We start from the raw sequence: 13,936 nt of genomic DNA on the forward strand, positions 1-13,936 counted from the left end.
AGATCACACACACATCACAGCAGGGAGCACCCGACCCACTGAGCTGTCTTACCGGCTATAGCTATCTTACAGGCTATAGTAAAATGAGCAATTACATGTCTGAATGTTCTCAAAGTCAGAAAGCAAATTACACTCTGTAGTGGATACCATTAACATGGTAACTGAGATTTAACAGCAGGCCAGTTCACCTGCAGGTCTGGTGCAAAGTTGGCCACATAGCTTCAGATGTTGGCAAAGTACATACCATTGGAAGGGTCCATTACTGTGCATTAAAGAATTTAGAGTAGCGCAGGGAAAGCAGAGCACTGACAGTGCATACCATACTCTGAGCTCTCATTACCTCATACATGCAAATAAACATCCTGAACAGCATGCCATGGAGACAGGAAAGATAGACACATTGCAACAAAGCATTAATTGTGGCACAATTAAATCAAGGGTCACTTTATGGGCTACGGTCAAACATTTCTACATGGTACAGATGCTTTTAGGCACAAGGATGTTGTCGAGTGAACAAGGAAACAGAGATGGAATGTCTTGTGATGATCATTACAGAGACAACGGCAGAAAAAAACATGCTATAAATACAGCTTGCGAAAAAGCAAAATACATAGTCCGAAATGGATGCTCATTCTACTCTAAATTCTTTTTTGGAAGTTCTTGTCTGAATTGTGAATTTGAGGTGTTTAAGAACAGACTAAATCAGTATAGTTTGCCTGAAAAAAACCTTTAATGAGTCTAGCAATTATTATATAGAACTTCAGAAAGACAAACTATTTGTTATTCTGATTCTTTCTTATTTAGGGTCACTGCTCAAAGTGTTATAATTGTGGAAAGGCCTGTTTTATTTTAAAGAGGCCTGAACAAGAAAGCCAGCCACTCCAGAAACAAAGAGACACACGGCACTGGCCACAGCTGAGGAGCTTCAATTTAAAAAAATTAAAAAAGCTTCTTAGCATTTTTTTAGGGGTATCAAGGGAGACCCTGCTATCTCCCTTTCATTCTCCCTCTCTTTCTCTCTTCCATCTTCTCTTCTCTTCCCATTCCTTCTCTCTGTTTTCGTGCCACTCCCCTTCTTCCCGCATCTCTCCTCTGTCAGACCCTGCTCCTCCATCCTTGTCTGTGTCCTCTGGGTCCGCTTTGGATCCCACACAGCCAGGAATAGATAGGGGTGTTGACAGATTTGTTAGATAATGTAAGCAATGTACTGTAAGTTACAAAACATTTATAACAAGGACTCTGCCCTTGACTGCTAACAAAAAACAAATGAAGCCATGAGCCAGAGTAGCCATGGATATAATTGGGCATTTTTATTATTTGAGGCAGGAGAAAAGAAATGCTGTAGTACTAGAAGACTATTATATTCATTGTCAGGGAAGTGAACACTGAAGGAGTCATAAAGATTCTCCAGGATACCTTTCCGAAGAGAAGGTATGCCCAAGGACATTGTGGCTGATAAAGGAACTCAATTTATGTACACCAAGTTGGTCAATGTCCTGGCTGGTATGGCCATTAAACATATCAAAACACCACTGTATGATCCCCAGGCAAATGGCCTGGCAGAAATATTCAACAGGGTGGTCAAAGGCATGATACAATTGAGTAGGGAATGTGATTGGGATCTTGATGATGAAATGGATAAGATGTTGTGTGTGTATAGAGTAAGGAGACATCCTGTTATTGATAAAGCCCTGTTTGAATTGATAAGGGGAAGGAAGTGTAGAGACATTAGATTTCTAATTTGGTTGAGGCAAAGCCGTAAGAGGGAAATTAGCACTCGAAACATAGGTGTGACAGTGACTCGACTGGAAGAAAATAAAAATATATGAAAAGGGGGTATGATGTCAATAAGAGGTCTGGCTACACAGGAGTCAAGGATGGTGACCTGGTAAACATCAAACTGCCTGAGAATGTGCATAAGTCGAATTCTGTATACAGTATGCCAATTAAGTTTGTTAGGGTCACTAATACTAGTGTATTAACCAGAGATGGAAGATTGTGAAATTTGAGCAGAGTGGTTAAAGTGAGCTGGAAAAGAGGGAAGGGTGTGTTGTGTTCTGTTTAGCTATTTAGAATGTTTTCTTAAAAGAATCTAGAGGCATTCGGGAATGCTATGGGCAGAAGGGAGAAGGCTGAGATGGGAGGAGGATGGTAGCTGTATTGATTGTAACCTGTTTATGGAAACTTTACTGAATAAACTACAGACTATGCATTCTTTGCTATATGGACATTATCATTCAAGTTTATCACGTACATACTTCATAAGGTTACAAAGACGTTGCAAAGGGTAGCTCTATCTTTGATTGACAAACATTTATCTAAGCAAGGACACTTCGTCGGATGGATCAGATATCTTTGGGTACCAAAGTCTCAGATAACCATGTCCTCCACAACTGTACATTTTGCACATTTGGGAGCTGGGTTCACTTCCTTCCAAGGTCCATGCACTGAACCATTGGTAATGTTTGTTCATAAGGCATCATTAAAAACAAGGGTCCTTACATGCTAGCTGTGTCTAGCTTAAAGGATGCTAAGAAGACTTCTGAATACTCTGTAGCAGGGCCAGTGCTAGAGCCTTTTTCAACCTCAGTTCCTTCTTCTAAGAATACAAAAGTTAGGATGAGGGAATGAAGTAAGTAGCAGAGCATGATAAAAAGTGATTAGGTGTTCAGAGAAGTTGCTTCTCTTCTGGGACAGAACCCCACTTCATTCAATTTGTTTGTGTGATCTTCAGCTGGCATTCAAGGGTTGTTTTTCTCTGTTTCCTCTGATTTTAAGAGCCTGAATTTGAATGCTTAAAGTAGTACATGACGTCATTGTTCCCTTTTGACAGATGCTTGGTACCCCAGTGCGAGTTTCATAGTTTTATCATCTCTAAATTTGGATGATGTAAGCGCTCCTGGTCCAAATCCTCCTCCCTCTCCTTTGCAAAACCTGTTCTTCTTGGGGAAAACAGAAATGGAGACAGCTGACTGAGTGGGGACAATGAAGAAAAAAAGGGAGACTGCAAAAGACATTAGATGTGTATTTCCTTTAAAAAAGATCAGACCATTTCAAATTGTAAGAATTTTTATCGAGTTTAACTTCAAGTTCTGTCCTTGAATAGAGTTAGAACATCCATCCTCCCCATCTGTCGCCACCTAATATAGGAAGTTTGCACAGCATACACTTGCGTCAATCATTTTCCATGAGCGCAACGTACTAATGAGGTTAGCCACCTTGTGAGCTACCGTTGCGTCGCAGAAGAGACTTCCCAGTCACTGCAATTTTTTAAAGATCTTACAACACTTTTTCCAAACACATTGGCTAAAATAAAATATGTCATATGTGATTATACAGAAAACTCAACAACCAGTCCAAGACTTCAATATCTTCCACAGTACCTTGCATACGTACTTATAGGCAGAAGAAAATGACGGCCTCATTACGAGTTTGGTGGTAAGTGGTAAAGTCGGCTGTAATTGAGTTACAGCCAGCTTCAACACTATGCCAAATTACGATTTCAGGGCTGGAGTGGAAGAGTTGCCTCCAGGAAAATCAACAAAATCGTTGCGGTAATTCTGCCAAAAAAGCCACATTGAGTCCAATGGGCTCAATATGGACTCAATATGAATGGGGAATTACACCGCCACCACCAGTAATCCGGTGGAAATTCCCCCGGACCAAGTGGCGGCAACAGTAATTAGTTTAGGTGGTATTCTGGTGAATTTACGCCAGGATATCGCCCCAAGTCGTAATGAGGCCCTGTATGTTTTATGCCACTGGAAAATCACTCATTTGTATTGCAAAACACAAATTTCCCTTAGTTTTTATTCCAGATATCTTGCACAAACAATATTTATTCTTAAAGACAATTTTCTTTGTATTCTGATGTTTCAAAAAAAGGGAATCTTATTCTTGATGCGATAATCTTGTGGTCAGCCGACACGTGTTTCGACCGAAGGGGTCCTTATCAAGGCTGGTGCATTACTGTTCATTGACTGTTAGGTAGGTTGGCTCTTGGTGGTGGGTTGGGTAGGTGGGTTCCACTCCTTGAATAGGCTGGCTTGTCAGCCTGTTAATGCTGCAAACGATGTCCCTGGCATTCGTGGCCCTCACATATCTCTTGTCATAACTGATGTGGCTGTCAAGAGACTCAGACAGAATACATTTGCCGATGGATTAATGGCAATTAAAAGCAATGTGTCAAAAAAAGGCTGAAAGGAGTTCAAGTGCCGCTTTAATGAAGTAGGTAAAGGGCCAGGAGAACATGTTTCTAATAATTTGTGAAAGGATGATAATTGCATCAGAATAACTGCACCTTAGAATATGATGATTACGTTCTCCTGAGGGTAGTGATAACACCGGCCTTAGAGCTAAGAGACATATGCACCATGCATGTTTACTCCCTAAAAAAAGAAAATGTGCCTAATGAAAACGAGAAACAATGAACATATCATTGCTTCAACCCACAAAGCTCCACTGATATTTTTTCCAATTAGTGACCAGTAGAGCACTGGCATAGGAAGGAAGGAACTCTAATAATATTAATACCGATCTCAAAAGGAATTTTATGGGGAAAGAACATCTTTTAATAAGCAGAATGTTTCCCTATTGGCAAAGCTAATTAGTTTTTTTAATTACCTGAAAAATCATTGGACTCCAAGTAGTGAGCAACATCTGATTAGACCCCTGCTTGTATCCCTAACATAGGGAGCAAAATGAGAGGGCACATAATAAAGTGTATAGTTCTGGCCACCCTTCCACACCACAGCCTAGATAAAATTAAACAAGAGCCTTACTGATGTTTATTATGGAGCTTTTTTGAAGAAAATCACACATATATGCATTTTAAGTTAATAGCATCAATTCATCAGAGATACACCTGATTGAGTTGCTTCTTCTGTAACTATGGATCCCTCTTCAGTAATTCTTTGTTATCAGTTAAATAAGATGGAGGGGGATGCTAGAGACGATACACAAAGAACACATGGTTATATTGAAAAGCCCTCAGCAGCTGAGCATAGAAAGAAAAAGAAGTTGCTGTTGACACGCAACACATTTCTTTCAGTGTACTGCCGAAACGTCTGCCTTGGTTTTTGAAATGTGCAGCTTTGTTCATCACCCGCAAGGAGTGATGCTTCCACTCATACCCTTCCCCGGCCCCTGTGCTTGCCTCCAATATTAGTTGACGGAGCACTGTAAGAAGTTAGGGATTGTAGCAGTAAACACTCACTGGGATATTTGCAGACGCACAATACTTTGCAGGCAAGGGATATGTAAATACCTCAACATATGATGTGGATTTTAAGAATGTCATGACTGCATTTACAAAATTCTTGTGCAGTGCATACAAGATTGTTTACAACATGCCCCACCCGTATATCATTGTGTAGGATTACACAAGTGCTCAGTGAAACTGTTTTTGTATAGAAGCGAGTTACCATATAATGTGTGAAGGTCTATGCCCAAGGGAACTCCGAACACTTGGAAACGATACAGATTGTGTGGAAAGCATTCTACTGTCTGAATATCCGGTGCCCTGATACTATGGACGAGTAATCCCAGGCATAGTCCATACCCATTATCCCTTGTAGGCTAAGTACATGATATTGCAATGTTGCACTCTACTTATAGGGTAATGTTAGTAATGCTAAAGTAGGAGACGCTAAGCATCATATTCGTCTTTTCATAATCTTAAAGGGCAAAATAATATTTGAGTTTTATAATGCGTTAACTTATAAGATGGCTGCTTCAAAGCACTTGTGTGCCATATGCACGAAGAAGAGGAAGGATGGGATTTGGTTACACATCCAAGTAGCCTGCTTACTTACAGTCAGTATCCGATATTTGAGCTGGTAGTTCGGTTATATAGTGTGGGTGACACTTTTGGTAAGGCACAATGAATAACAGAAATTCTGGTGCGTGAACATTGTTTATGTTACAAAAAACATAAAACAAGTGGATGTAGGTGCATGTCTGCTAACCTTTCGCGGAGCCAAGAGAGGAAGAGTCAGAGTCAAAGTTGTCCGATGGTGACTTAATGTACTCTGGGGCAGTTAAAGTCATACGGTAAAAGTGTGGTAGAGTCAGGTTTAGGAGTCATGGGTGGGGAGGGAACATTTTTGGTTAATGTGTCCAGGCATATCCTGGGTAGAATCTTCTGTTCATGGAACCTTTTTTTCATATTAGTTTTTAACGTTGTGTGTTGTATTTTGCTGTTAGGGATTTTAGGTGCATAGTAGTGTAATGCAAATTAGCCGAATATCAAGACTAGTTGCTTATTTTAAGAGAAGGGACTTTTCAGGTAAATGCTGTGGCTTGTGCCTTATTAAATCGTTTTGAATAGGTGAGAATTGTCTGTGTGCGCTTCTAAAAGTCTTCTGAGCGTCACTCAGAAGGAAGCTATGCAAGCGCACATGCGCACAGCTTAGAGGGAACATTGGAAGGGACCATTGTGCTACAAATCAGAAGGCTCTATCTATTAATGGATTTTCGTTTTGTAAGGCTCCAAATACCAGAAGGGACTTTTTTTTGTTAAGGCATTGCAAAGAACAAAATGCCCACCAAAGCTCTAACTGTACATTATGTGTTCCCATAGCATGCGTATTCCCGGAAGCATCTAAAAGGCTCCCACAACTGACAACTAGATTATTTCACAAATGTGTATTGAGGGACCAAATCAAAGAAAATATCCCCTTTATTGTTTAGTTTCTGTACAAACTCAATGATAAAAATTAAGTTGATAAATAAATAAAAAGCATCCTGAGCAACAAAAAGTTATCAACATAGATGTCGGTTGTGCATTAAAAAGTGGCAGTAATTCAATTACCACCACATTTACTGCATCAAAAAAAGCCTGGTCTTTTGTGGAGGAAGTTATCACCACACAAAACCCTTCACGCATGCGATATTACTGTATGCAGTAATACCACGTGCAACAATCCCACATTTCCCTATGGAGGCCAACTTGACCTCAAAATTGGAAATAATGTTCGCATTACAAGAATCTTACGGTTACTGCATGCTTACAGCAATGAGAATTCCGTTTGCCAAAGGTAGTATCGCCAAATACTTGATGAGAACTATAGTAGCTAGTAGTGATTTTCAGTGATAACTAACACAGATTGACGTTCTAAAGAAGCAAGTGCACATATCGAATAACAGTAGGTGGAAAATAACTGTCAATCAGGTGCAAAGAATAGCTCATGGAATTATAATGATTAATAAACATCAAATGCAAAAACATTGGGCACAAAGATGCAATTTCGATTTCAGTCCTTGTTTCCACCAACCAGTGATGCTGACTTTCAGAGCAAAGTCCTTTTATAGAAAACACATAGACAGGCTGTAAGATCAACCTGCAACATTCAACATAGGTTTAGATAAAAAATGACAATTTGCAACAATTGCTTATGATCAAAAAGCACATTTGTGTTTTTTCTTAAAATCACTTTCTGTACTCTACACTACCGCTGCATCTAATTCATACTCTTGCTTGGTATTTCAGCAGTTCTGATTCCAGTTCTTCCCATTGCATGTATGGGTTTTATTTTCCTGATTTTGCTCATGAGAAGAGTGAGCGCAATGGGCCTGAATGCTGGTTGTCAATCCGCTGAGGTTTTACTGGTACAGGGTGCAATACCCAGGCTCCTGACCCACCATCTCACACTAACATCTGAAGATTCGAGTTCATGGTCCAAAGGGAAACAGGTCCTTCTTGTTAGTGAGACAAAACAGTGAAATGTCAGATTGATACCTTTTCATTGATATCTTTTTTTAGAACCATAGTTTTTTTGTTCACTGACAATATTGAAAGGGTCGTTTATGTCCCCGCGGGTGTAAGCTTAGAAATATATCCAAATATGCCCTGGACTAGTACATTGTTGGCTCTTGGCTTTCACTTTCCATCCGGTATGAACATCCCGTGTAGGTCCAGGTGCATATCCACATTGACTGAGGCACGGGCAAGTTCTGTGAAGGTTTTTCCGTCCAGTATGAGCAAAAATGGTGCCTTTTTAGAATCGGTGGACACAATGACAGAAAGAATAACACCTAGAAATAAAGAAAGAACACATCAATAAATGAACCTATCAATTTCCTAAAAGAAGGCAGTGTCATGGAGCATTAATCAAAGCGCCATAAGAAAAAACTAATTAAAGAACCAAAACTATTCAATAAGGCAAACTGCTTTTGTGCACAGTAAAGATAAATGCATCTGAGTGCAAGATTAGTTGATGGTTAAATCAAGGAATGTGCAGCAGGAAGACTCTTGCATCCAAGACTTTACAACTCCCTCCGTTGAAAGGTCTTCCCACCTCTAAACTGCAAGGAACTAGCAAATCCTTCAGCAGTCTCCACTATGCCTCCTCCCTCCAAGGCCCTCTGCACTGGCCACTTACTGCACTGCAAAAACCCAGGAGATCCTGAGCACTCTTTCTCCCCCCTCAGCTTCCCCTGCTCCCATCCCCTTGCACGCTTGGCCTCCCATCCTCCTTCAGCCTTTCTCTCCTCCTTCTCTCCCATCACATCAGACAAGGTCACTATGGTTGTCCGCTCTATGATGGTCTCCTCCAAACAGGACCCACCCCATTCTTCAAGAAGTATTAAGGACAACATTGGCTCCTTTGCCCCTGCACTTGCTGATTTCTGCAATCGCTCTCATGCTACTGGGGTTTTCCCATCCTCTCTCAAGCATTCTCGTGTGCGCCCCTTACTGAAAAAGCTATCCGCTGACCCCTCATGTCCGGCTAACTATCGCCACATCTCTATCACTCCCTTCTTTAGGAAACTCCTGCAGAAGATGGCCTTCTCCAACTGACTCGGCACACTGAGTTTGTTAGTTGCCTTCACGACAATCAATCTGGATTCCGAGCATCTAGAGGCATGCAAACTGCTCTTTTGAACATCTGTGAAGAACTGCTCGCATCTCTTGACTCTAACTCCCCTGCTGTTCTCATTCTACTTGATCTCTCCTCTGCATTTGATACAGTCAACCGCTCCATTCTCATAAAGCGGCTCCCTGGCTGTTCAACCAATAACTGGCACTTCTTGCCCACCACATTTCCGCTCTCTGCCCCAATTTTCAGTGCTATGCGGATGACACTCAACTAATTTTCAGGCTCCCTTCCGCCACTTCTTCTCCTTCTCTCATCTCTGATTGTCTCTCTGCTATCCATGATTGGTGTGGCGCCAATGATCCCTGCCTTAAAGCCAGTATGACCGATATTCTACTCGTTGGCACACCTGCTCCCTCCTTTCCTGTCACTCTCTGGCTGGCCTCTCTTGGCCCTCTTCCTGCTCCCACCTGTGAGGCTAAAAACCTAGGGGTCATCTTCGACTCCACACTCTCCTTCTCTCCTCACATCTCTGATGTCTCTAAGAAGTCACACTACCAGCTGCACCTCCTCAGAGGTATTCTTTCTTTCCTCTCCTTCCCCCAGAAGCTCACTGTCTCCAGAGCTCTGGTTCTCTCTAGGCTGGACTACTGCAACAGCCTCTTTCTAAATCTGACTGCTTCTACTCTCAGCACTCTGCAACTAATCTAGAACAGGACTGCAAGACTTGTTCTTGGCCTCAAGCCCAGGGATCGTATCTAGAAATATGCTGCCCTGAATCTGTCTTGAACTTGAGGAAGGGCAACCTAACCGTTACCAAAGTATGGAACTTTATTGCTTCATGTCAGAAAGAAGGTAAATTGAACTTGTGATGAACTTATTGACATTTGGGGAAAAGAAGCTGATGACTAAGCCTGAGCTGGAAATAGCTCAGAACTTTAATTTTGGAACACTGATTCGTTTATGATTGACATCACAACACATTGCTTTTAGTTGTGAGGGCAAGTATAGGCTTTGTACACAGACAGACTTTTCAGTTAAACCTATTGACACAGACTTTCCTTAGTTTCTTTAGGTAGGGAAATCCCAGTTAACATAGGGCAAGATAGACCTTACTCTATCTGACATTTTCATTAATAATAGCTTTTGTCAGACCCTCCATCTTATAGCGATTTTGCAATCCCGCAAAATGCAGCAAAAAAGGGCAGCTTTTGCAAAAAAGCGCAAAAACAACTGTTTTTGCAAAAACACCCACAAAAATGGGCGTTTTGAAAAAAAATACAAATAAAAATAAAAATACTCAAGGGGCCATTTTCTCAACTGTTTTTTTTTGGACTCAAGAAATGAAATGCTCAAGCACATCTCATCACTTGAGCAAAAAAAAGAGCAGTCCGATCCACAAAGGACATCTGGATGGACGCTTCTTATATGCACCCATTCAGATGTCCTTTTTCACCCCCTGCTGAAATCACGGGGCTTTTCTGCGCTTTTAAAAGCGCCTCCCAAATTGACAAGCAAGATGCACTTTTAAATGTGCAGAAATTGTAGGCCACCCTATGCGCCCACTTTAAATACGTGCACGAGGGGGGCCACTGCTTTACCGGGTCTTTACTGACCCTACTGACTCATGCAATACTTAAAAAAAAAGAAAAGCTGCTGTCTCACTTGCATTTCTGTTCCCCAAATGGGATAGAAATGGGTTTTTTTGGGTTGCATTTTACAGTGGCAGGACCCTTAAGGGCCAGTCACAGTGAAATTCACGGGGAGCCTGTAGACATTTGTCGGGAGAGCGCTTCCAATACAAACGTATTCAAGGCGGCTGGCCAGCGCATAATTTGCGGTACAGCTCAGCCCCGTGGAAATGCGCAGGTCACCTTTGAGATTAAGGTGGCCTGCTCATTTCCAAAAATGGTTTATCTAAAAACAGCACATCCTCTGCTCTATTTTTAGATGCCCCATTTCTTTAGGCCAAAATCTACAGTTTTCTTCAAAAATTAAAAAATGGTCACAATATGTGAGAGAAAGGAGTGAGAGGGTGAGTGATGGGTGAGGCGTGGTAGACAAGAAAGCAAAGGGAGTTCAGAGGGAGAGCAGTGGGTCGAGGGAGAAGCGGTGGGCAAGAGAGCAGAGCAGATGCAATGGGGTGGTGGGCCAGAAATCAAAGAGAGAGAGCGGAGGTACAGAAATTGGAAGGAACGTTGGCTCAGGCGTAGCAGTGGGCCAAAAGCAGAGAGGGGTTGGCTGGAAAGGGGCAGTAAGCTGCAAATTGGGGGAAAGGATGAGGGAAGAGTGTGACAGAACGGGAGAAAGGATGAAAGATGCAGAAATAGCACGCAAGAATGAAGGACTGTATACTGCGGGAGGAATTAGGGCACGTGCGGTGTGAGTTGGGAGTATGATTTGGAGTTTGGCAGGGACTAGCGAGTGCAAATTGTGACTTGGCAGTGTGACAGAGCATGTGAGTATGTGTATGACTGAGCGTGAGGTACAAAAATACAGGTTTTGATGGGGAATTGGTGAGACGTGTGTTGGGTGAGAGAGGTGTGTGGGTGTTTGCAGGACTGGGGAACATAGAAGGGGAATATTTTCAGCATTACAACTGATAATGATTAATAACTATTAAATAGGGATTCACATTAAACCAAAAAATGTAGCCAAAGCAAACACTGTTCTGCCAAGCCAGAGACATCTAGGACTCTTCCTATTTGATACAAAAGATACATATATTGACACACTGGCTCTCTTGTAGCCTTGCACACGGCCTCTTTCCTGCAATGTACCAATCTTGCACCCTCCAGTCAATATAAATTGTGCTGCAAAAATGCCGCCATAAATAAAGGTTTGTGCTGCAAAATTTGCCATTTCATGCCACAAAATTTGCCATTTCATGCCGCAAAATCCTGGAGGTCTAATATATTGAATCTGTTGTCTGTGTCTCCTTCCATGATGCCAATCTCACAAATAGTATCCTCCATCCAGCCTGCTGCCCTCGGCCTGCACCACCATCAAGCGATGAACAGGGCGGCTGGGCCAGGACTCCATCTCCAGGCCTGCCCTGCTTTGTAGCCGCAGGCTGGTGGGCCCATCTCCCCTTCCTGCCAATGGATGTTCCTCACCATTTCAAGCCATTGACTCCTTGCGTTGGGTTGACTCAAGCCTGGGCGACCCAGCAAAGGGCAAACATCTAAGGACCAACCTCCAGCTTTTCCTCCAGCATTTCCTCCAGTCTCTTTGGCTCTTCGCCTTATTGCTTTGCTGGGCCCTGCTGCGTGTGAGTACCAATTACGCCTCTTCTATTCTTCTCACCTGACTACCTTCCCAATGCTACTTGTGCTCGCAACCTTGGGGTCATTTTCAAACTATCTCACAACTTCTTGATCTTCATCTCCAAATCTGCCACTACGGCCAGACTAAATCTCCTCAATATCAGAAAAATAAGTCATCTTTTTCCCTTCAACACTGCTAAGCACCTTATCTCAACTTTAGTACTCTCTCGATCTGACTACTGTCCATTCTACTCTATGACTCTATCTGTATTTAAATCTAAGCTCTAGCTCTTCTCCTTTCTGAAGAGCCACTTGCATGGCATTCTACGCCACATTTCCCTGTTGTCCTCCCACCCTACTTCTCAGCGACAATTTCACGGCACTTACCTCTCACCCCTTCAGCCTAAAATGTAGCACTTCCTCCATTTTACTATGGCAAGATGCAGGTTCAGACAGGGCCTGTTAGGCAGAATTGCATGCAGTACCCTCTGGGACCACGACACACAATTAGGACTAGAGGTGTAAGCAAGACCAACCTTTGGTATAAGTCTGTACCACACAATTTGGTACAGACTTAGAAAGAGTAGCATTTGACTGCTACATGAGTATTTAGACACAGGGCATACTATGTAACCCCTCCAGCACTCCAATGTAAGAGGGTGTGTGCTGGGTCTAGGAATTTGGAAAGACTAGTAAAGTCAATTTCACTTTACATTCTCTGGGAAACAGTAGTTTATCCCAGAGAAGGTATTTAAACCTTTGGGAAGTCTAAAAGACATCCATGTGTAACTGCACTGAGGGTGCTGTGTGACACAAACAAAAAAGATGATGCCTATGGAGTTGCCTAAAACTCCATAATCAAAAGAAATAAACACAGAAAACAAACAAAAATGGAAAAGTTCAAAGCCCCAAAGTTTAGCAAAAGAGCTGGAGGGCTCTAAGGTAGAGAGGAATTAGCACATTTTGCGAATTCTCCCTAACAGGGCCTCCTCACAAACTGTCTTGAGGTTGATGACTTAGTCTCTCCTTCTGGATTTACCCTCAGATGTGAGAAGGCCAGTCACCAACCCTCCATGTTTATGTGGAGTTGGTGCTGGGGAGGGAATCAAGGTCTCAATCACAGAGTTACATCAAATCAAACAGTCTGTTGGCCATCGAATACGTGGGGCTGACTAATTCACCTTCAGCAGGCTTCTTCGCAGACTTGCGCCAAAGTGTGGATTTGGGATTAAATTCATACACTGTTCAGAAACTGGACATATCTGGTCTGGCTAATTTTAGCCCCGGCTTTTAATAGCAGGTAGTAGTCATGGTGATATTCGCTCATCCCCATATCTCATTCACTCTCATATAAGAATATGTCTGACCTTCGGACTTGGTTCTGGATTTTATATTTGAACTTCGGACTTGGCTCTGTATTTTGTGTTTGACCTTCGGGCAATTGGTTCTGGATTTTGCACAAGGTTTCCAGTTAGAGGCACGCCAGGGAGCCAGCAAACTCTATCTCTCTAGAATTATATTAAAGATGTCACCAACCAGTAGAGTTCAAATAGCCACCATTGCTAGGAGACTAGCAGAAGGGAAATAGGGTACATGGTGTATGTAGCCTTGTTCCACTCGGTTAGGGTCCCGCAGGGAACACATAGGGTATTTGCCTCACTAATACCGCCTCAGAAGAGGACTAATCAGGGGACACAGATATGATAAGTCATTTAAAGTTAGGTAAACCAGACATGGAAAGAACAATCTTATAGGGATAGGTTTGCTGTCAGGGCCCAAAGACTTCTCAGGCAGGTGCCTTGTGGCTGTATTATCAGCAGGGAGCCTACATCTTTAGGGTCACCCTAACAAGGG

The 13,936-nt window shown here is 42.4% G+C and overlaps 1 protein-coding gene across 2 annotated transcripts in view; it reads right to left on the reverse strand.

Annotated features, from left to right (window-relative positions):
• Window positions 1-428: 428 nt before the first annotated feature.
• Window positions 429-13,936, reverse strand: part of BCO1 (beta-carotene oxygenase 1) — a 296,080-nt gene continuing 282,572 nt past the window's right edge. For both annotated transcript variants that reach the window (XM_069607100.1, XM_069607101.1), the window contains exon 11: window positions 429-8,034. In XM_069607100.1, coding sequence (XP_069463201.1) covers window positions 7,880-8,034 — 155 coding nt within the window. In that variant the 3' untranslated portion in view covers window positions 429-7,879. The remainder of the gene's footprint in view (window positions 8,035-13,936) is intronic.

This window comes from Ambystoma mexicanum, chromosome 1p (assembly GCF_040938575.1).
Source record: "Ambystoma mexicanum isolate Mex_15411 chromosome 1p, UKY_AmexF1_1, whole genome shotgun sequence".
NCBI lineage: Eukaryota > Metazoa > Chordata > Amphibia > Caudata > Ambystomatidae > Ambystoma > Ambystoma mexicanum.